We start from the raw sequence: 22,395 nt of genomic DNA on the forward strand, positions 1-22,395 counted from the left end.
TGGGCACACAGCGTAGCGGGAGGGAGAGAGAGAGAGAGAGAGACAGAGGAGCTCCAGGCAGCTGGAGACAGATGGGAGACATTTTGGCTTCTGTACCAGTTTTCAGTTGGAGAACCTGACTGTCCTTGACAGAAAGGGAGAGAGAGAGAGAGATTCCTTCAGTGTGTGTCTGTGCGTCTGTAATTTCAACCCAATTGCTGATATCCTCAACCACTGTGCTCGATGGGATTCTTTCCCTCTCTAGACTTGTGTGTGCGTGTGTGCACTCGCTTTGCTATTGGCAAGGTTATTAACAGGTGCCCTTAATTGCTTAGTGTGAATTACTTGTTTGAATCTTCTTTTTACCTCCCAACTCACATCCTCTTTCACAACCTAAAATCTCCCAGGCCAGACAGCCAATAAACATTGGCAAAAAGGCCCGTTAAAGCCCACTCGACAACCGCACACATTTGAAGTGCGAAGAGTGCAGTTAGTTGGGGAGAAGGGTCAACAGACACAGCCTGGCTCCCGGGGTTAAGTAGATAGATGGGAGTAATGGTTTAGGGTTGGTGACTGGAGGTTTACAGAGGAGACGACTTGAGCACAAAACTACAATCAGTCTCTGTCCAGGGAACCAGAACTAAATGTACTGTATAACATTTGTAATGTCCATTTCATGCTGTTATACAGTGAGAGGCAGAGCTACGTACAAAACACCAGTAGATCAGTGCACACACACACGCGCGCACACACACACACACTGATCTGGACAGGACAATCCACTTGTTATTTGGCAATAATATATACAGTCCAACTTCACCTTGTGGGAAACTTTAGCTCATGGCTCAAGCCACTATTTCACAGCCTTTAGTCCTTGTAAGTTCTTACGTTTGATATAGCGCTTATCGCATCTTCCAGACGCCTCTAAGCGCTTCACAGAATATACTGTTAAGCGTATTGACTGTGTATTTTGTGGGTGTTTTGTTGTCCCGCAAACAGTCGGTGATTGAGCGACCGCATTTTTTTTTAGAGGGATTGTTACAAAGGCACAGTGGAAGACGAGGAGTTTTGAAGGCAGGGAGAGAAATAGCAGAGAGCTGGCTGGTATTACCCACCCCCCCGCAGCCAGGATAACACTCAAGTGTCTAGACGCACCTACAACAAACAGACCCTGCAGAGATAAAGCCAGCACGGAGTCAAGGGCTTCGGTGGGATTGCGAGCAACACACGTCAGCGCTCACAGACGGGAGAGGAAGACACAATAAAGTAAAGGGTCAAAAAAAAAAACAATAGCTTATTCCTTAAAAAGGGAACTAAGATCGAAATTGCAGCAGAAAAGGAAGTTCAAAAGTGGCGTAAAAGATTCTACGTGTAAATAAATACAGATTTCTTTTTTCTCTTGCCAACCTCCTCCTCTCCCCCATCCCTCCAGAGTCAAGCTGGTACAAGCTGTATATATTAGGAGCAAATAACAATCAATGTTGGGGCCGAGACTGTCTTGACGATGGGTGGGTGAGTGGGAGGGAGTGAACGCCTTACTCTGGGCCCAGAGGGGGGCTCCCCAACAGCGATGCAGTGCCCTCACTGGGCGCATCCAAGCTTCTGCACCCAGCCAGTCCACACCGGGGCCCCAGCGAGAGGGCGTGCGAGTGAGGAGAGGAACAAGAGAGGAAAATCATCAACAACAACAACCACCACCGATTGCGTTTTACACAGTGTCCTTCACGTCGGGAGGACGTCCCAAGGCGATCAGGAGGGGTTGGGGGGGGGGGGAGTGGTAGGAGGGTGACAGAAGGCACAAAGGTTGGAAGAGGTGGGTCTTGAGACATGCCTTGAAGGAGGTAAGCGAGGGAGTGAGGCGAAGGGACTGTGAGATGGAGGGTGGGGGGCGTGGAGCAGAGAGGCTGAACTGACAACAACCAATTGAGTTGACGCAGCGCCTTTCACGAAGGTGAGGACATCCCGACGAGCTGGACGGGAAAAAAAAAAACACAGCGTTTTATCTTGCTTATAAAGCGTGCAACGTGCAATGTGAAACCCTTGTTCGTGCTGGCAGCAGTCACAGAAGGTCGTGCACACGCGTGCTCACACGCGCACAGCCTGATGTTAGGCGCTTACCGGGAGAAATTCTCTTCGGAGCCGGGTGCCAGCCCTCCAGTGCCGGGCAGGGCGTCGGTGAAGACGTCCACCAGCAGGCTGCCTCCACCTGCGCTGGCTGGCGTGGACTTCAGGCCCAGGAGGTCAGCGGAAGGAGATGGAGTCGACTGGGGGAGGGGAGAGAAGGGTGGGAAAGCCAGACATACACCAGTCAGTTACCAACGTGGGGAACAAGACACCAATAGTGGTAGCACCTCCAACAGCTCAGGGCTCTCCCGGCAACGTGTGGAGCCTCAAGCCTAGACTACTGCGAGCACAAATTCTCACTGTGGGGAGCTTGAACCCACAACTTTCTGACTCGGAGGTGAGAGTACTAACCAACTGAGCCGCTGCCTGAGCCAGGCTGACCTAAAGCCACTGCCTGGAGTAGCATTACGTTGCACTGTCACAGGAGGACAGGTGACCGTAAACTCAGCTGTCGTCGAGACGTCTCAGAGCGCTTCACAGGATATACATCAACAAAGCACGTTAAAAGAATGAAAGGAATTTCATTACAAGTAGGCGTGTCTTTATGGTGTAAAGAGGAGGAAAGGGCGAGGCACTGGGATTAAAAGATCTGGTACAAGAGGTCAGGCTTGGTGGGCTGAAATGCCTCCTCCTGCTCCTGTTTTCTCACCTTCCCAGGGAGCCAACTGTAAATGACTCCAGGCGAGGAGAAAATAAACTCACTCAGGGCAGGGCCTGGCAACACTGACCTGCAAGGTAAGCAGCACACTTAGTCTCACCTTACACACAGGAGGATAGCATTACTGGAGAAACACCGTCATGCAGCGAGCAGACTGCACTGTGTGCCACCAGCCTCCTGTCAGATCAACACCTCTATATAACAGGCTTGATCCAAGCTCCCCCACAGGCTCAGCGAGTGAATGGCTCAGCCAGTGTCTGAGTCACACGGATTCAGAGCCAAATTTTACACCCACCGAGGCAGCGGAACGAGAGGACACACACAGGGTTAAGAGTTTACAAATGGGGCAATTTCAGGGCAGACACACAGACACCAGGGTAATCGACGACTGGAATAGGGTTGTCAGGAATGGTGGTTGAGGACACTAGGGCTCATTTAATAATTAACTCAAAGAGGGTTGGACTACGATCAGATGGGGCTTCTTCATCCAAACTGTTCATCATATGAGTCGGAAGGCACCCCCACCTCTCTCCCTCACTCTCCCCCTCCTTCCCGCCTCTCCTCCCTCCTCTCCATCCCCTCCTCCTCCCTCCTCCACATCTCTTCACTCTCTCTCCCTCCCCCCTCTCCTCCCCCACGCCCGGGTCAGAGACAGAAGCCTCACCACGGTGCTGGCATTGACTGCGACTGGTTCGACCCCCCCGTTCAGCTCGCTCTGCTCCTTCTTGCCTTCCTCCATGTCCGTCACGGTCCCCGGTCCCTTCTTCTTCTTCAGCTTGGCCAGAATGGAGGACTCGCGCTCGGGGAACGGAGGCATCTCCTCCAGCACGGTGGCCTGAGAGAGTGCGAGAGAGAGAGAGAGTGAGTGAGCAAGAGAGAGAGTGTATACGGTCTTGAGAGGCTCTTTCTGATACAACACATTACATTTACATGGCAACTGCCTTTCACATTGGGAGGATGTTGCAATACGCCGCACAGTCAAGGATTTGGACAGGAGCTGGAGGTTGGGATCAGGAGGGGTGAAAGGCAGGCAGGGAGGATGGGGTTAGGAGAGTGACCGACGGCGCGTTCGAAGAGGAAGGTCTTGAAGGAGGCGATGAGACTGTGGGATGAAGCTGCAAAGGGTAGGGGCAGAGAGGCTGAAGGCCTGACTGCCGATGGTGGGGGGCTAGCAGGCCAGGGGACATAGAGCAGGCTTGAGCCCACTGAGCGGAGGGAGCAATGCGGTTCGCAGAGGTAGGGAGGAGTGAGGCGGAGGAGGAGCGATACCCACCAGGACGTCGGTGCTGGCGATGGAGCTGAGCTTGAGGTACTCCACGGCTCGTTGCTGGAGCTCCACGTCAGAGTTGCGGAGCTGGCTGTCGCTGCGCAGGACGTCCTGGATGGTGGTCTTGGTCTCGGGGAAGAGGTTGACAAACTTGATGTAGGAGGAGAGCAGCAGGGCCCGGGTGGGCACACTACACAGGTGGAACTTGGAATGCAGCAGGTTAAACTGGACTAGGGGGCTGAACGGGTCGAGGAGAGAGAGAGGGGGTTACACACAACAAAGACAGACACGCGCACGCGCGCACACACACACAACACAGACAGACACACACACACAACACAGACAGACACACACACACACACACACACAACACAGACAGACAACGTTCATTCCCATTAGATTTACAATAAAACTCTGCACGAGTCTGATCTGTATAAATCGTACAATTGCCTAAGTCGTACCCAAGTTCGGTTTAAGCGCTCCAGGACACTACCCCGGCGTGAAGGTTGCTATATAGCAAGGCTCACCTGGACCGTGGATCCCCAGCGATGAGGTTGCCGAACTCTCCCAGGATGTAGCCGCCGACTTTCACCATGTTCTCGTGGCAGGCCGGAGCCTGCAGAGCCTGAGAACCGAGGACACAGGTTATAATAATAATAATAATATTAATAATCCTGGCATTTGATATAGCGCCTCATCGTATTGGCATCGCTGTGCTCTGGGAGACTCGCGGCTGCAACTCGGGGGCAGATCCTCACCTCGAAGACGGTCTTGGCGGCGTAGCCCTGGACGTCGTCGCGGTTGATGACGATCTGAATGACACGGTACCACACCTCCTCGCTCACGTAGTCTCCCGCGATGCGGATCAGGTTCAGGATGGTGTCCACGTACCACGTGTAATCCACAGCGTACTTCTCTGCCAGAATAGCCACCTTCAGCACCTGACAGACAGAGGTGGGGGGGGGGGGGGGAGAGAAATACAACACATTTCACATTTATTCTGCACCTTCCACAACAACAACAACAACAACGGATTCCGGTCTCAAAAGCGCTTAACTCTTCCAGGACAAGCTTTGCCTTATTTTCCCTCACCCCTCCACCCCATCACTGCGTAACCATTGCCCCCCACCTACCCCCAGCCCTCCCCCTCCAAGCACAAGCAGAAAGGCAAGGAGACTCACGATTTCTTCACGAATGGAATAGTCCGCCGTCTCCAGGTAGCTCAGCATCTCGGCCACTATCTGGGGGGCGTTGGTGCGGTCGCACATGGCGTACAGGAGGTCTGCTGCTCGCTGTCGCACACTCACGTCCCTCTCCGTCTGCGGGAGAGGAAGAAGCTGGTCTGAAACTCGCAGAGCTTTGGTGGGTGTATTGCATTGAAAAAAAAGCCCATAGGGCAGGGAGCTTCGCACTACAATAATAATAATAAGACTCCTTGCATTTGATCTTCGAGACGTCTCAAAGCGCTTCACAGAATACACTGTAAAGTGAATTGACTATATTTTGTGTAACTGAAGGAGCTGTACGTTAAAGAGCCTGGCATCCATGTCAACTGGGATTGTGGATGTGAGAGCGGAGCAGTTATTGGGTTATCATATAAAATACAATGAGCAACGTCGTTCCTTCCCCTCACAATACGAGCCTTTCTCTCTCTCTCTCTCCACTCCCCACCTCCACACACACGCGCCTCTGACACTCTCTCTCGCTCGCACGCACGCGCCAGGCTCACCTTGAGCGCGTTGATGACGGTCTCGATGTGGGTTTTGACGGCCTCGTGAGAGAACTCGGAGCCGGCCAGCAGACACATGCTCTCCAGGGCCAGGTAACGCAGGTTAGTCTCCCGGTGCTGAAGGAACTGGCCCAGCTGGTTACAGGCTCGCACCAGCAGATTCGGCTCGCTGTGACAGAACGCAACGACAACAACTTACACAGCGCCCTTCACGCGGGGTGAGGTCTCAAGAGAGTGACCCAGAGCCAGGGAGAGAGAGAGGTGACCGTAAGCACGATCGGAAAGGAAGGTCTTTAGGCTGGATTTGAAATTGGGGAGGGAGGAAGGCAGAGGAAGTTTTGGGGCCTTGTGCCTGACGGTGGAGCGGAGGGGGAACGAGGGACCCAATCAGATAGGCACTGCGATGCCCTGTTCTACCCCCTCCCCACACTCTCCAGCCTACCCCCACCCCCCCACCAACCTACCCGGCCCTGCTCTACCTGTCATAGTGTATGATGAGGCTGATCGCTTCGAAGAGAATGGCGTTCTTGGCATTGGAGTGTTGCACCTTCTTGGACTTGGGTGGCTCCTGAGCCTTGTTCAGGATGGTCTCCATACATTCGATCAGCCTGCCCTTCACGGCAGTGTCCTCTGCATAGAAGAGGAAGGGAAAATCACTGAACTCTTGTCGCACCCCAAAGATGGCGCGGTGAGGCACAGGCGAGCACGGGATGGGGAGACCAAGAGAAGGCCATTCCGTTCATCGAGACAGCTCTCATCCCATTCTCTGCCAATTCACCACTTTAAACACAACTGATCAGCCTTCCAGAGCAGGTGCGTTCCAATTCATGGCATAAATCTACGGTATTTTGTTACTTGTGTGCCAACCAAAAAGGCTATAGGAAATAAACTATTTCACTGGGAGAAGAGGGGGTGGTGGGGGGGGTGGGTTGTCTTACCAGGGGGAGGGTAGCACTGCAAGAGTCTCAGGAGCTTGACAGACAGCCAGGGCGCAGGAACAAAGTAATAGGTGTAATCCTGGAGGTCAGTGGAGGCGGACGACACGATCTGGAAAAAGGGGAGACAAGTAATTTACACTTCAACTCAACGGGCAACAATATTTATTCATATTTACGCAGCGCCTTTCACGTCAGGTTGTCGTCCCAAGGTGTTGGGCAGTCAGGGATTTAGACCCGAGCTGGGGGTTGGGGGAGGGGTGGAGAAGGAGGATAACCGAAGGCGCAGTCGGCCTTGAGAGGGTTCTTGAGGGAGGAAAGGGAGGGGACGAGCGATGGGAGTTCCAGAGGGTGAGGGCAAGGTCTGTGAACAATAGATCCAGGAACGAGGAAGAACTCGAAAAGTCAGGGAGAAACGAAACACATAGCAAAGGCACGAGGGCCTGGAAACCGATGCTGTGGATCAGTGCTGGGCACGGCTGATGTAAACTCAAGTGTAAATCAGGGGGCTGTTCTCTCGCTTACCCGACTGAGCCTGGACACAGCCAGCGAGACACACGTCTTAAACTCGTCTGGGTTCTTCTTGCTGAGACATGTGATGAGGCTGGTAGCTGCGGTCACCACCCCCTGAAACAGACAGTAACCGTGTAATCAACACCACTCGCACGTCCTCCACTGTAACACCCCCACCATCACCGGCTCTGTCAACCGCAACCATACAACTCCCACCTGCCCCCGCTATCAACTCATGGAACACCCCCCCCACCCCCGCGCCCCCACGCTGCAAGTCGCCTTATTCATAAACCTCCCCCCCTCTCCCACAGCACAGCCAATTTCCACACAGCGACACCCTGGTGAAGTGAATGAGCGACTTTATCCGGGTGATTGTCTGCCGAGAAACGTGTCTTAAACTCACTGCGAGAGAGAAGAGAGATAGAGAAAGAGAGAAACTCCTTTCTCTTTTCAGACCTATACGGCCCACACTGTACAAACAGGACATAAGCCCCCACTGTACATCACGTGCTCTGTGATTAACCTTCAGCTTCTCACTGGCAGGCATCAGCTGCAGGTGCCACCTAAGCAGACACTCAGTGCTTTGTTTAGAGCAATGGAGAGAGACAAGCATTGGTTACCAGGTGCTGATCATTGAGCAGGTGCACAACGCGAGAGGTCCACTCGCCCATGGGCACCAGATCCGGGGACGTCTTGTAGAGACGGAGCAGACACAGGGCGGCACTCTGCTTCACGCTGTCCATGGTATCCCTGACAACACACAAGCACGCAGTCAGCCATTTTAAACCACAATCGTTTGATACAGAGCCTTCCAGGTCAGGAGGACGTCTCAACGCACTTCACAGCAATCGTTGTAAAGTCTAGTGACTGTGTGTTTTCGTAGGCGAACACAGCAGCCAATTTGTGCACAGCGATGTCTTCAATGAAGTGATTTTATCTGGGCAATTGGGCACCAGGAGAGAGAAACTTCCTTCTCTTTTCAAATAGCGTCACCGGGATCTTTAACGTCCACCTGATCGGGGCGCAGACGGAGCTCAGTTTAACATCTCATCCGAAGGAGAGTGCCTCTGCTATTGTGGCGCTCTCCCAGCATTGGAGCGTCAGCTACAACTGTGAGCTTCAAGGTGCACTCGTGCATGTGTGTGCATGTGTGGACTCAAACCCACAACCATCTGACTCGGAGACTGAGCCAAAAAGAGAGAGAAAAGGTGGTCAGAGAGAAACCTTAGGACGCTTTGGAGGGAACTGCCTTACCCAGCCACGAGGATTTTGGGAATCTCGGAGGCAAAGGCCTCTGCCATCTCCCTGCTGCCCACGTTGGCGATGCAGTGCAGGGCCAGGCACATGAAGATGGGGTTGCGGCTGGCCAGATCATTCTTGATGGCGTTGTTTATCAAGCGGATCAGCTCGCTGTTGGAGTTCACCAGCACCGAGATGAAAAGGTAACCCTGAGGACACAAGAGATGGCATTTATAACATTTGCAGCTGCCTAAAGGGGCTTCTGGGTTTGAAATCTCGACCCTCCGCTCCACCATCAGCTGCCACGCCCAAAACTCTGGAACTCTCACCCTCAATCCCTCCGCCTTACACCAGCCCCACCCCGCCACCACCACTCCTTATCTACAGCTCAGGGATGAGTCCACTGTGTGGTGTATTATCAAGCGACACAGATAGGCTTGTGGGTATTCTGCGCGATGAATGTTCTGCGACTGGCCTCACTGGTTCTCACTGGGAGGGGAAGAGAAGGGGGGGGCAGGAAAAAAAAACACACACACGCACTTAAGTCCTGCTTCTGCTAACATGTATACTCGATGCAGCGTCTTGTCACATCCAAACATCTCAAAGTGTTACCGCAGTGAGTTACTAGGAAGTGTGGCGGTGGTTTGTAGGGAGTGAGGACCTAGTGTTGGGAAGAGGGGATGGGACGCTGTACAGTCACAGTGAAACTAGCAAACTGTACACACTCACGATCTGCTTCTCAGTGTACTTGTTGGAGCTGAGCAGGTTGACGGCTTCCATGTGGCCGAAATCGATGTCGTGGCCCAGCAGAAAGATGAAGAGCAGCTTGCAGACATATTTCTTCTTACTGTAGCCGTCTAGGGCCTTGTCTCCTGAGAGAGGGAAGGGCAGAGAGATCAGAGAGAGAGAGAGAGAAAGAGAGGAACAGGTGAGGAGGGTTGGAACTGCTACAAAATCTGCCCCCGGAGAGTCGCTGTCAGTGCAAGCGAGTAAACCTGGCTGTAAGGCTGCAGTTTATACACGGGTGTGGCACACTAGTGACTCTAAAGATGATAATCCTTGCATTTGACACATTCTTTCACGCCAGGAGCTCTTCGCGTGATGTGCTGTACGTGCACAGCTCTCTTGCATTAAAAAAAAACTTGCGTCTCACCCACCCAAATACACCGTCACGCCACAGACAAAGGCAGATCTCAGCATTCCTCGCCACCAGGCAAGCAGCTGCTAGGCCTGCTGTCAAACTGAGCTGGTTGCACCTGTACTCCATTGGTGGCCGCACTTCCAGTTACGATGCCCTGAAACACTCTGGAACACTCTCCCACGACCCCGCCGCCTCGCCCTTCCTTCCTTATCTTCAGGTCGTGCCAGAAGACCTTCCTCTTTGACTGAGTCTTCGGTCAACCCTCCTCACCCTGCGCCCGCCCCACCCCGGCTCAGCTCGTGCTCAAGCGCTGTGGGACGCTGCCTTGCATGAGGGGGTGAGGGGGCGCTGTGCAAATGCAATTTATTATTGTTACACAGTGCAGTCACAAGTAGGGCTTTGCTTATACAAATCTCTTCCCTTTCCCTCCCTCTCCCCTCGCCCTTCCCCTTTGCCGAGTGATGCCTGCTGACACCCTGCTGATGCACGCGAGCTTTCCCTGGGTTGAAAACACACAAACAGACGGACTCGTGACCCCGACAGGAAGGCAGGACGTGCTGTAGAAAGAGATGCTGCTTTCTGTTAGGTCGCTGGGGTTTTAAATTGCAAGGGCTGCAATCTGGAGAGGAAAAGGGGAGAGAGGAGACGAGAGAGAGAGAGAGAGAGAGAGGAGAGCGAGATAAGGCGAGAGTGGCGAGAGAGACACAGTGTGAGAGAGCGAAAGAGAGAGGCATACACAGTGAGAGACAGAGCGAGAGAGAAAAAGATAGACACAGTGAGAGACAGACACACGCACTCAAAATTATTGTGTGGCTCAGTCATGTCTGAAGGTGGTTGACACCCACCCCACCACATATTCCTGGGAGACAGAAACACTTCCCCTTTCTCTCTGACAGCTGTATTGGGTGCAAAGGTATTTCCCAATTTCCTAACGTGGGCTCTATCTCTAACATCTGACAACAGGCAGTCTAATGATTACTGGTATGTGTGCCTTTGCATGTGTATAACACACAAACACACACACACACACTCGCTCCACACTTTGCAAATGGAATGCGTCCCCCCCCATGTCTCTCTCCAGAGCCGTGCAGATATGGAAGATCGCTAGTTCGATCCCCAGTTCCGTTTGAGTCAGCAGATCTCAGCCTGGGCCAAGGTGATTGCTGAACACTGACCCTCATGGATGGAGATTGTGTGTGTGTGTGTGTGCACAAACACACACACACATACACATGCAGCAATGGTCAGTCACTAAAATCTCCCCGCCTCCGTCCCCAGCCAGGACCAGCCACCAGACCATTTCATCTGCAAACTCTGTCGTTCGTACCTTTGAACTTTGATCGGATGTTTGCCAGCTCTTTGTTTATTCGCTTAATTTCGGCTTCTTTGCTTTTACCTGAAAGGGAAACGCATATGTTAAAATAAAATAAAATAAAATAAAACGCTTATAGAATCCTGGAACGGACGGACAGCACAGGAAGCGGCCATTCACCCATGTCTGCGTTGGCTTTTCAGCACACTGTGCCCGTGCTGGCTCTCTGAAAGAACTCTCCATTTTGTCTCACTCCTTTGCCACTTTTCTCTCTCCACACACCCCCAATCCTGCGTGACGGGCGCTACAGAAATATATTTGTGAATGAGAGCTGAGGGTGAAGATGGTTGCAGTTGGGCAGAGCCACAAAGAGGTCAGGGGAGGTCATGCCTGGATTGCGTGCTCTGCGGTCAGGATGAAGAGAGATTTCCGCATAAAACTTTGAACGGACAGTCCAATGGAAGCAGATTGTGTGCGCGTGTGTGCGCGCGCGTGTGTGTACGTTGGGAGGTAGAGATAGCCCGAGGGAGCACTCCGCTCACAATCACAAGAAGCAGTGAAAGGTAAGAAGAGTCTGCAGTGTCTGAGAGCGACTGTCTGGGACACAAACGCCTTCAGAATTGTGTGGTTGTCGTTTCCGAGCTCCTTAATGGAGGGTGGATTAACGGAGAAGACAGCCAGGCAACCCCACGGCACAATCTTGAATTAGCAATGACTTTTGAAGCTCTCTGCTCTTTCCACAGGAATTATTATTATTATTATCCCAAACCGGGCAGAAAATAAAATCATCTCCACCCGTGGAGAGACGCGTCCTTCTTACACAGAGGCTGCGAATTTTATTGATAACAATCCTTGCATTTGATACAGAGCCTCATCACATCGTTGAGACCTCTCAAAGCGCTCCACTGTAAAGTGAATTGACTGTATTTTTGTGAGACGCAGCAGTGTCCCACAAGCAGTTGTGGATTGAGTGACTTTTTTTTAATAATGGATTATTACCTCTGGTAAGTGACTCGTCAATCGACTAACAACCGGGTTCCTACTTACTGCTGGTAAACAACAAGCGTGAGTGTGGAGTAAGGAAACTAAGGTTCTGTCCCGCCCAGGAATCCAACTTGAGGTCAATCATGCTAACCACTACACTATGAGAATCCTACAGCAGAGGAGACCATCGACCCACCGTGTCCGCTCTCTGAAAGTTTTGCACACCGAATCGCATGCAAACTGTACTCAAACTGACTCCAACTTCATTCAATCCCTTCAGCACAGGCTGCACTTTCTCGTCAACTGCCTCTTCGGGCGGATGTGAGAGATCCCCTGACGCTACAGGATTGGGAAATAGAAGGGAGTTACTCTCTTGGTTACAGCCAAGAAACCTTCCACTTAAATTGGTCACTCACACCGCTGTGGGAGAGCGTTTGCTGAGATTCCTCCTGGACCCGGTGTGCTTTGTCTGCAAACGGAACATTTTCTCAGAGGAAGGGAGAACACGAAAGCAAAGCGGTGTGGAGCAAGAATACAGTTATTCCTCTGTCCTAAGCCATTGGCATCTGGTTGCCATCTAACCCTCCTTTGCTCTGCCTTTAATGATCCTTTCAACATAGTTTTGCGAAGAAGCCGTGAATATGACAAGGCTCAGCGGATAGCGGGAGTTCCTTGCTGTGTTCCTTCAAACTGCTGGGAAGTAAGGAAAATGTCAGCCTGACTCATTGGGTAGTTCTCTCGACTTGAGAGTCAGAACGTATGTGGATTCAAGGCCACGTCAGTACTTTAAGCTCAGTCTAGATTGACACTCCAATGAAGTGCTGAGGTGGGGGTGGGGGCAGAAGGTCTGCATTGTGGGGCTTCCTGCCCTTCAGATGAGAAACCAAGGTCCCGACCGCCTGTTCAGGTGGACGTTAAAGATCACCCATGGCACCACTGGAAAAGAGAAGGGAGTCTCCTGGCTGACAATTCCTGGCTGACAATCCTCTAAATAAAAATGGTCGTTCATTTCATGGCTGCTTGCGGGAAGTTGTTGTGCCAAATTGGCTGCAGTATTCGCCTACAAAACACACGGTCACTGCCCTTTGCTGGAAATACCTGTGAGGCGCTTTGGGATATTTTGACGATATGATGACACGATGACAAGTGTGAGGTTTACAAAAATCAGTAGTTATTAATATCTACAGCTACGGAAGCAATTGTAGATAACACCAATTAATTCACACACCTTTACTTAAGTGTTAACAATCCCCTATGGGGGTAGCACTTCTGTCCAGAGCTTTTTCGCTGTGTAATCCAGTAAGCCATTCCTCTCCTACATGCCATCTCTTTCCCTCCTCTGCCGCTCAGCACTACATTCCCCCTTAAACGGCTGTATTCAGAAATCCTCCCACCCACAGATTTACACACACACACAGCAATATTTACAGAACACTGCTGCTCACACAATACAATATGCATTTGCACAGCGTCCATCATGTGTGGAGAAAGTCTCAAAGCACTCGACACGGCTGGTTGAGCAACCAAGCCGTGGGGGGTGAGGACTGGAGGCAAGGGAAGGGAAAAGTGCGGTCAAAGAGGTGAATCATAATAATAATCCTTGCCTTTGATATACCACTGTATCACGTCGTTGAGACGTCTCAAAGCTTCACAGGATGTTCTGTCAAGTGTAGTGGCTGTGTGTTTTGTGGGCGAAATGCGACAGCCAATTGCGCACAGCGGTGTCCCACAAACAGTCATAGATTGAGTGACCAGATTTTTTTTGGAGGGTTTATAACCAGTGATGGGCTGAGATTTAAACCCGGCAAGTAGAGTCTTTGATTGGCGCTGCTTGCAGGAAGAGTGTCTTGCCTTCTCCGCACAGTCTCCTGTGGCTGGAGTGGCGGGGCAGCGCCGAGCTCCTCACAATCAGCTATTGTGCTTCTCAGCGGGCACTGGGGTGAGGGAGAGGCGTTCCCACCTCACTGAATGCTCTTCACCCACTCCCAGTCCCAGGCACTGACTCCAACCTGGGCAAAGTTCCACACAGGGCAGCTGCCTTCAGCCCAAGCAGTGCCAAGTGGACGAGGGGGGGGTGTGGGGAGGTTGCAAGGGGAAGATTCACACAGTGGGGTTAGCTGGGACAAGGCTAGAGACAATTCTGCACCCTTTACTTAATAATATAATAATAATAATCCTTGCATTTGATATAGCGCTTTTCACGTCGGGAGGACGTCCCAAAGCGCTTCACAGAACACAGTGCAAAGTGAATTGACTGTATATTTGTGGGCGAACGCGGCAGCCGATTGCGCACAGCAATGTCCCACAAACAGTCGTGGATTGAAAATGACCAATTTATTATTGTTTTTTGGTTTTGGAGGGATTATTATTAGGCTCTGTGTGGAGTAAGGAAACTTGCTCAAGGTTTCGCCCTCTGCCTGGAATTGAACTCAGGTCTCTCGCCTGCAAAGCGAGTGCTCTAACCACTGAGCGACAGGACTCCACATCACATCAGCTCAAAAGCCAGGATGCAGTCTCCAAACCACCTTACAAAATAGTGACAATTTGCGATGCACAAACCTGCATCTCGGCAAAACCGTCTGCGTAATGGTAAACACACGTACGAGCCGCCTGACGTGGACCTCAGGCATCTCAAAGGGGGTAGTATTCTCACACTGAAGGGATGGGTTTGAGCCTGGGATCAACTGAACTCGATATTGATTCAAACAACTCTTGATGACTCGGTATCAACTCTAGGTCAGAAGGCTGTGGGTTCAAGTCCCACGTGAGCTCACAGTCCAGGCTGCCACTCAAGTACAGCATTGATGGAAGCACTGCTGTTTTATCATAATATAATCCTTGCATTTGATATAGCGCCTTATCGCCTCATTGAGACATCTCAAAGCGCTTCACGGGATACACTCACTGTAAAGTGTAGTGACTATGAATTTTGTGGGCGAAACGCAGCAGCCAATTGCACAGAGCAGCGTCCCACAAACGGTCATGGATTGAGCGACCAAATTATTTTTTATTCGGAGGAGACAGGAAACCGAGATGCCACCTTAGGACATCAAAGCAGAGCCACTGTCAACATGAGGTTGTCTACTAACACCACACACACAGAGTATCAAGGGACATGAGATAAGGGTGGGTAATTGGAGCTGAGCTACAGATGAGCCACAATCTTATAGAGTGGCGGAACAGGCTCGAGGGGTTGAATGGCCTCCTCCTGTTTCGATGCTCCACACGGGTTTGGGGAGCAAAATAGAAAAGCAGAAAAGGCATTTTTTGCCTTTAAATGGATCAAAGCTGTACCTAGTGACCCTGAGGTTGTGGTCAAGGTTCAGTACCACTCAAGGCTACTGTAAAACTGGGATATAGGGTAAGTCACAGACTAACGCAGACAGGGGCTGGCGTTGTTTTACTGCAGATATTTAGACTCCAGTTTTGATGGTGGTTTCAGCACCACCCAACACAAGTGATTACCTAATGTGAAACGCACATCTTTCGCACACACGCGCACACCACATTTATCTCTCTCACACATACTGCATTAAAAGGTGCTGTCATTCTCACTCAAACCATGCTGTTCCATTTACAAAACCCAGCCTGATTCGCAGCTGATTTTGACCTACAGCGAGGAGTGGGTCTCTCTCTCTCTCTCTCACTTCGCTCTCTCTCTCTCTCTCTCTCCCCCTCCCTTCCCCCAGCCCCCACATCACTTCAGACACCATTTTATTCCTCACCGATGCCACGCACAGCGCTTGCCAACTAACTAACTAACCGGTTGTTGGGTTTAACCCTGGCATTTTTGTGCTGATTGTTTAAGCCCCGTCGTTTTATTTTGCCTGCACATCCTCACCGCACTGCAACGTTCCAGATTGCAGTGAGGGAGCGCGTGCGGGGACAGGTGCATTAATTCAAGGCAGGGCAGCGGAGTGGGGAAATTCTCCCTTTGCCCGGTCCCCATCAATTCTATTATTTCTCTCTTTCCTCCCTTCTCCCCCTCTCAGGTCTACCCACTCATGTTTAAGAATGAACGCCCTGCTGTTGAACTCATCCCCCCCCGAAACAACAACAACAACAAAATATTGCCTGTATATAGGTCCCTCCAAGAGGCAGTGACCATGTGTAGGGTTTAGGTGGGAATCTGCGACTGGGGAGCCTGTACCCTCCACCCCCTCCCCACTTCTTCCCACCCAACCTCCCTCCTTTCAAATTGCAAAGTATGTTACAGACCAACCCTGTGAACAGTATGGGGTGCAAATTAAAATTAAATGGGCGCTAAGGGATGGCAGGCGGGGGAGTAGGCAGCAGAATGGGGGGGGGGGGAGGAGAAAGGCATCAGCATTACTGCAGTCAGCGAGAGCCCGCTATTTAAATAAAAGGGCAACAACAACAAATTACATTTGTATAGAGCCGTTTATGTTGGGAGGACATCCCAAGGTGCTGGACAATATCCCACCACCCAAACACCTGGGGGAAGGGGCGGTTCAGGGAGAAAGACAGGAAGAGTGGTGCAGATCAGAGGCATCGGGGAATTAATGGAATTTGAAGAACAGTTTGTCTCACACACACACACACACATACATGTATATACTGTATACAAAAATAGATTATATGCACATAGAAAACCTATATCAATTGTGTACATGTCTCACACATACGCTGTACGTAAAATAGATTTTATGCAGCAGACGTTTTAAAAATATGATTTTATATAAATTGAATACATATATCGTACGAACATAAGATAGATTTAGATATATAATAGAGATTAGATGAATACGGAATATATAAATTGCACACATTTGGACAAATGTATACAATATAGATATACAAAAATATACAGATTATCTGCCAATATAGAAATTGACTGTTGTACAATAGACCATATATATTGACTATAGACTGTTGTCCCTACACATCACACAACAAAATTACATTTGTATAGCGCCTTTCACACACACTTATCTGAGTACATACATTATCACACGCAAACTATATAGCTATAGCACAGCATATACATTATGACCATATATATGTATATAATCCCAGGCATAAATGATATGATAACGCTGTTCCAATAAATAATAACAAGACCTATGTTTTGCGGTGTCAGTCACCCACAAAATGTACAGTCAATGTCGTGAGGCGCTTCCGAGACGTCTTGAAGGCGTGACAAAGGCGCTGTGTCAACCGCAACGATTATTATTAGTATTATCGATTATCATCATTATTAACGATGATGATTAATAAGAAAACGATTTAAAGGGGGGGCCCCCCCAACCCCCACAACCACACACCCCCACAACCACACACACCCCCCACCCCCACACACACACCCCCTCCTTATACACAGAGAGTGAGTGTGGTGGGGGGGGGAGGGGGTTAAAGAACAGGGAGCAATGCCCCAATTGTGGGGGGTGGGGGTGAGGGGTGAGTGGGGGGGGGGAAGAGCTTTCTGTCTGTCTCTCTGTGTGTCTATGTCACTGACCCCCCCCCACCACACCCCCCCCCCCCCCTCTCCCTCGGCCCACTTACAGTTCCTAATGTCCGAGATGAACACCGCCAGCCCCCTCATCCCGTCGCCTTTCGACACGGCCGGCATCTTGTCTTGTGTGTGTGTGTGAGGGGGGGGGTTGTCGAGTGAGAGAGACTGCGGTGAGGAGAGAGAGAGAGGGAGAGAGGGAGGGAGGGTGGGTGGGCCTCGAAGCCTGGGCTAGTATTTTTTTTTCCCCCCCCCACTTCAAACGCTGAAGGAGGCGGAGGAGGCCGTGTGTTTTTTTTTTCGCCACCGCCAGCAGCAGGCCCCGGACTGTCACTGAGGGGGAGCGGGAGCGAGCGAGCGGCCGGAACTGGGCGGGACCGCCAGGCCTTGCCCCACCCCGCCCCCCCCTTTTCCCTCCCCTCCGATTGGTCCGCCCTCCCGTCCGTCAAGCCGACCCGACCGCCGATTGGTCCGGCGCTCACGTCGACCCGCGCCGACGTCACCCCGAGCGGGAAGCCCGCCCCTCCCACCCCCCATCGGCCTCGCCTTCCCGCCCACCGCCCGCGCCGCTGTCCGTCAAGCTGCTCGATCGCCCGCCTCTCGGCCGCGAGCGGCGACGCGATTGGCTCGCGGAGCTGTCGGTCAAGATGGGGGCGGGGGCGGAAACGGCGCGCCCCCGACGCCTGGCTGCCATTGGACGGTTGGCCTGTCCGTCGGGCAACCCGCTTCCGGATTGGCTGAGTGGGCGTTGGGAGGCGGGAACTTGGTGGTGGGATGGGCTGAGCTGCCGAGGGTGAGCGACGTCGGTGACGTGTTTTGAAAGGTTTTTGAGTGGGTTTTTTTTCCCCCCCTTCTGTTTTAAACGAATAAATCGACGAGGGGCCGATTGTGATGCGTTTAAACCGCGAATGGAGCCGATGGTCGAGGGCCCAAAAAAAGAACTCACACCCTCTTTCCCAATGGTCGCTCGCCTCACCCGCTTACCCACCCTCTGATTGGTGCAAGGGCACGTCAATCAAACTCAGGCGCCGGAAGGACACGCCCTCTCGCCGTCGATTGGTTGCACTGACACGTCAATCAAATCCGGGCGGCGGAAGGACACGTCCTCCCCCCTTTCGCCGCCGATTGGTTGCACTGGCACGTCAATCAAATCGGCCAACCGGTTTCCCCCTCCCGGTCAGTCGAGCGTGCCCTGCTCTGATTGGTCTGTCGCCGCGTCAATCAGGAGAGTGCCCGCCTCACACCGTCCCTGATTGGGCAGGAGTAAATGCGGCTCAAGCTGATTGGACAAGACCGGTGCCATTCATTAAAGTGATCAGTTCACACACCAACAATACTATAGCGATTTATCAATGAATTCTGTCCCCCCAACACACCACACACTACACACACCTTATAGTGATAGGGATCCTGACGTTTGATTATGGCGCCTTATGTCTCGAGATTTGCTGCAAAGTGTTTTCGCCCACAAAACCCACAGTCACTCCACGTTGCAGTGTATGCCTGTGAAGCGCTCTGAGGCGTCTCAACCCCCATGACGAGGCGCATAGATGGGTTATCAAGCGTAGTGACCGTGCGCACTCTTGCCTCGTGTCGGTCGAGAATCTTTGGGGGGGGGGTTCAAGCCCCCATATCGGGGACTTTGAAAGGCTGAGGTCCCAGTACAGTGCTGTACTGGGGCGTGGGGTGGGGAACACTGCATTGCCAGAGGTGCCAACCTTCGGGTTACACTGAGCTCCTGCCTGTCCGTGCCTTGTTCAGGGGACGTTAACGATCCCATGACACTATTTAAAGTGAGAAGGGAGTTTCTCCCTCGCTCGGTGTCCTGGCCCACGACATGGCTGTTTGCGGCGACGTTGTTGTTGTTTGTGCAAATTGGCTGCTGCATCCACCCACCGTTACTATGCTTTCAGGCGTCTCAGCGGTGTGATAAAGCACTGTATCAAATCCAACGATCATTATCGTTTCCGGGCATCAGCTATGGATTGGAGGAACAAATAATGTTGTGGCACAAAATAGGAGTACAACACAGAGGATCCCCATTCAGGATAATCCATCTCTAGTCCTCACACATTTTACACAGTCATGAAGCCTTATCTACAGTACAGTATCTGAAGCCACCAGAGTGTTCTCACTCCCCTCGTGAGCACAGGGTAGACGTTGCTGATAAGTACCTTTGTGTATCTAAACGCTAAACATTGGGCAATGAGAAGAATAATCCTTTAAGATACGCTAATATTTGATTAAGCAGCAACCAGCCTACGCTCTGGTTGGAAGAGAGTAGAGATCACAATGGGGAGGGAGTGTCTGCATTGACTGCACAACTATCTACCTCATTCTGCTGGCTGACACCACCCTAGAATATCTGCTTCCAACGCCACTCAAACCCTCTCCCGCTCTGGCCACCGAGCACAGTGACATAGAGAGTCGCTAACAACTCTTATTGTAGAGAAATGCCGCAGTTATTTTGCACACAAATGGCCTTGAACTCAACAACCGATTAACCCAAAGGATCATTGGCGAGGAAGGACCTCGGGCCAAATTCTCTTTCAATAAGGGTCCACTTGAACAGGCAGATGCGTCTGCGCTGGAGCGTCAGCCTAGACTGTGAGCTCAAACGACCTCCCCCAACCTGGGGACTTGAACTCAATGTTCTGACTCCGAGACTGAGCCAGGCTGACACACACTGGCCGTTGAGAGTGTCTCCTGGCTTGTGCAAGCGGTTCATTTTAGAGGTAGGGTGGAAACAGATCGATTCTGACCGGCTGGCTGCATTGAGAGGTATTTTTTTTCACCCAGAAGAAACATTTCAGTGCATGGCCACTGGGAGTCTCCACACAGCACTGAAGGATAGGACACATCAAAACAATCCAATTAGCTTCTCAAGTCATACGTTCTTTCACGTACAGACGCTTTAATTGGCATCTCCGACAACACACACGCGCACACACACGCAGCTCTGCGTTGCAGCGTCAGCCTGGAATGTGAGCTCAAAGCCCCGACACTGGGGACAGCCCTCATTGCAATACAACAATCCTTGCATTTGATATACGGCGCCTTATCACGTCTTTCGGACGTCTCAAAGCCCTTCGAGGGCTATTCTGTAAAGTGGAGTGACTGTGTGTTTTGTGGGTGAACCGCGGCAGCCAATCGCGCAAAGCAGTGTCCCACAAACAGCCGCTGGTTTGAATGACCACATTATTGTTATTATATTTTTTTGATAACTTTGATTATCTGACCTGAAGATGGGGAAGAAAGGGGGCAAGGCAGAGGGCTAGAGGGAGAGTGTTCTAGAGTTTCAGGGCGTAGTGGCTGAAAGCGCGGCCACCGATGGCGGAACGGAGGGCACGAGGGACTTGCAGGAAGCCAGAGCCAGTCGAGCAGAATCTAGGTGGGGGGGAGGGGGGTAGAGGGTTAGGTAGTAAGCAGATCGGAGAGGTAGAGATAAGGTTGTAAATTCAGGACATCAGAGAGGGAGTTCCAGAGAGCGGTGGGTGGGGGGGAAGGGGTGGGGGAATGAGGCGGGAGGGAAATGGGGCTGGAGGTAAATCAAGATGGAACGAGGGGAAGTGCAAATGAAAGGCCCCCAATAAAATGAGCTCATGGAAACTCCTGCCTGCCAATGGTGAGGCACACCTCATCTGGTTCCCATCACTGGCAAATAGCTCTCACGCTAAGTGCTGCCAGGAGGCAGGTAAGCAACATGCAAATAACACGTCCCCTGCTCAGTCCTTTCGAAAACGCTTCCAGCTGTTGACCTGGCAAAGGAACAGGCATTTTGGGAACCCAGCCCAGGAAGGGGCTGCCTTGTATCCTCTGAATTCAGTTGTCCCCTGGGATCTATGAAGCCATAAAACTTATATTTATGGAGTTCTTGAGGAGTGGAGGAAAGGGTAGGGAGCATTGTTTAGTTTAGTGTAGATTATTTCAGCGCAGTAATCTGTATACATTCAATATACTTAATATCCCACAGGGCTTCACAAGGGAGATTCATGTTGACGACATATCTGTCACAAAACAGATCGTCAGCCCAGACACTGGGAGAGAGAAACTCCCTTTCTATTTTACCCGACAGTGCTGCGGGAGATCTTTAACGTCCGCCCGAATAGGGCAAATTCAGGGAGTGAGGTTTAATGTTTCATCCAAAGGACGGCACCTCCAATGATGCAACAAAACCATCCCTCAGCGCTGTATTGGAGCGGGAACTTAGACTGTGTGGTTCCAAGTCCTGATGTGGGGATTTGAATCTACAACTTTTTGACTCAGGAGGTGAGAACGCTGCCCACTGAGCCGGGCTGACACACACACACACACACACTGAGCCGGGCTGACACACACGCACTGAGCCAGGCTGACACACACACACACACTGAGCCGGGCTGACACACACACACACACACACACACACTGAGCCGGGCTGACACACACCACACACACACACACACACACACACTGAGCCGGGCTGACACACACACACACACACACTGAGCCGGGCTGACACACACACACACACACACACACACTGAGCCGGGCTGACACACACACACACACTGAGCCGGGCTGACACACACACACACACTGAGCCAGGCTGACACACACACACACACACACTGAGCCGGGCTGACACACACACACACACACTGAGCCGGGCTGACACACACACATACACGCACACACTGAGCGGGGTGACACACACACGCGCACGCACACACTGAGCCGGGCTGTCACACACGCGCACACACTGAGCCGGGCTGACACACGCACACACACACACACACTGTACCAGGCTCACACGAACACACTGAGCCAGGCTCACACACACACACACACTGAGACAGGCTGACACACACACACACACACACTGAGCCAGGCTGACACACACACACACACACACTGAGCCAGGCTGACACACACACACACACACTGAGCCAGGCTGACACACACCACTGACCACACACACACACACACACTGAGCCGGGCTGACACACACACACTGAGCGGGGTGACACACACACACACTGAGCCGGGCTGACACACACACACA

The 22,395-nt window shown here is 51.8% G+C and overlaps 1 protein-coding gene across 1 annotated transcript in view; it reads right to left on the reverse strand.

Moving 5' to 3' along the window:
* Positions 1–17,491, reverse strand: part of ap2a1 (adaptor related protein complex 2 subunit alpha 1) — a gene marked incomplete in the record, with an annotated part of 19,991 nt that extends 2,500 nt beyond the window's left edge. Inside the window, 15 exon segments of the mRNA XM_042345118.1 lie at positions 2,098–2,243; positions 3,426–3,596; positions 4,035–4,266; positions 4,556–4,653; positions 4,787–4,969; positions 5,210–5,347; positions 5,758–5,926; positions 6,237–6,387; positions 6,696–6,804; positions 7,218–7,319; positions 7,826–7,955; positions 8,460–8,653; positions 9,174–9,316; positions 10,913–10,981; positions 17,405–17,491. Of these exon segments, the coding sequence (XP_042201052.1) occupies positions 2,098–2,243; positions 3,426–3,596; positions 4,035–4,266; positions 4,556–4,653; positions 4,787–4,969; positions 5,210–5,347; positions 5,758–5,926; positions 6,237–6,387; positions 6,696–6,804; positions 7,218–7,319; positions 7,826–7,955; positions 8,460–8,653; positions 9,174–9,316; positions 10,913–10,981; positions 17,405–17,471 (2,102 nt within the window).
* Between the last annotated feature and the right edge of the window lie 4,904 nt (positions 17,492–22,395).

The sequence above is a fragment of the Callorhinchus milii genome, unplaced genomic scaffold (assembly GCF_018977255.1).
Source record: "Callorhinchus milii isolate IMCB2004 unplaced genomic scaffold, IMCB_Cmil_1.0 Scaffold31, whole genome shotgun sequence".
NCBI classification, from domain to species: domain Eukaryota; kingdom Metazoa; phylum Chordata; class Chondrichthyes; order Chimaeriformes; family Callorhinchidae; genus Callorhinchus; species Callorhinchus milii.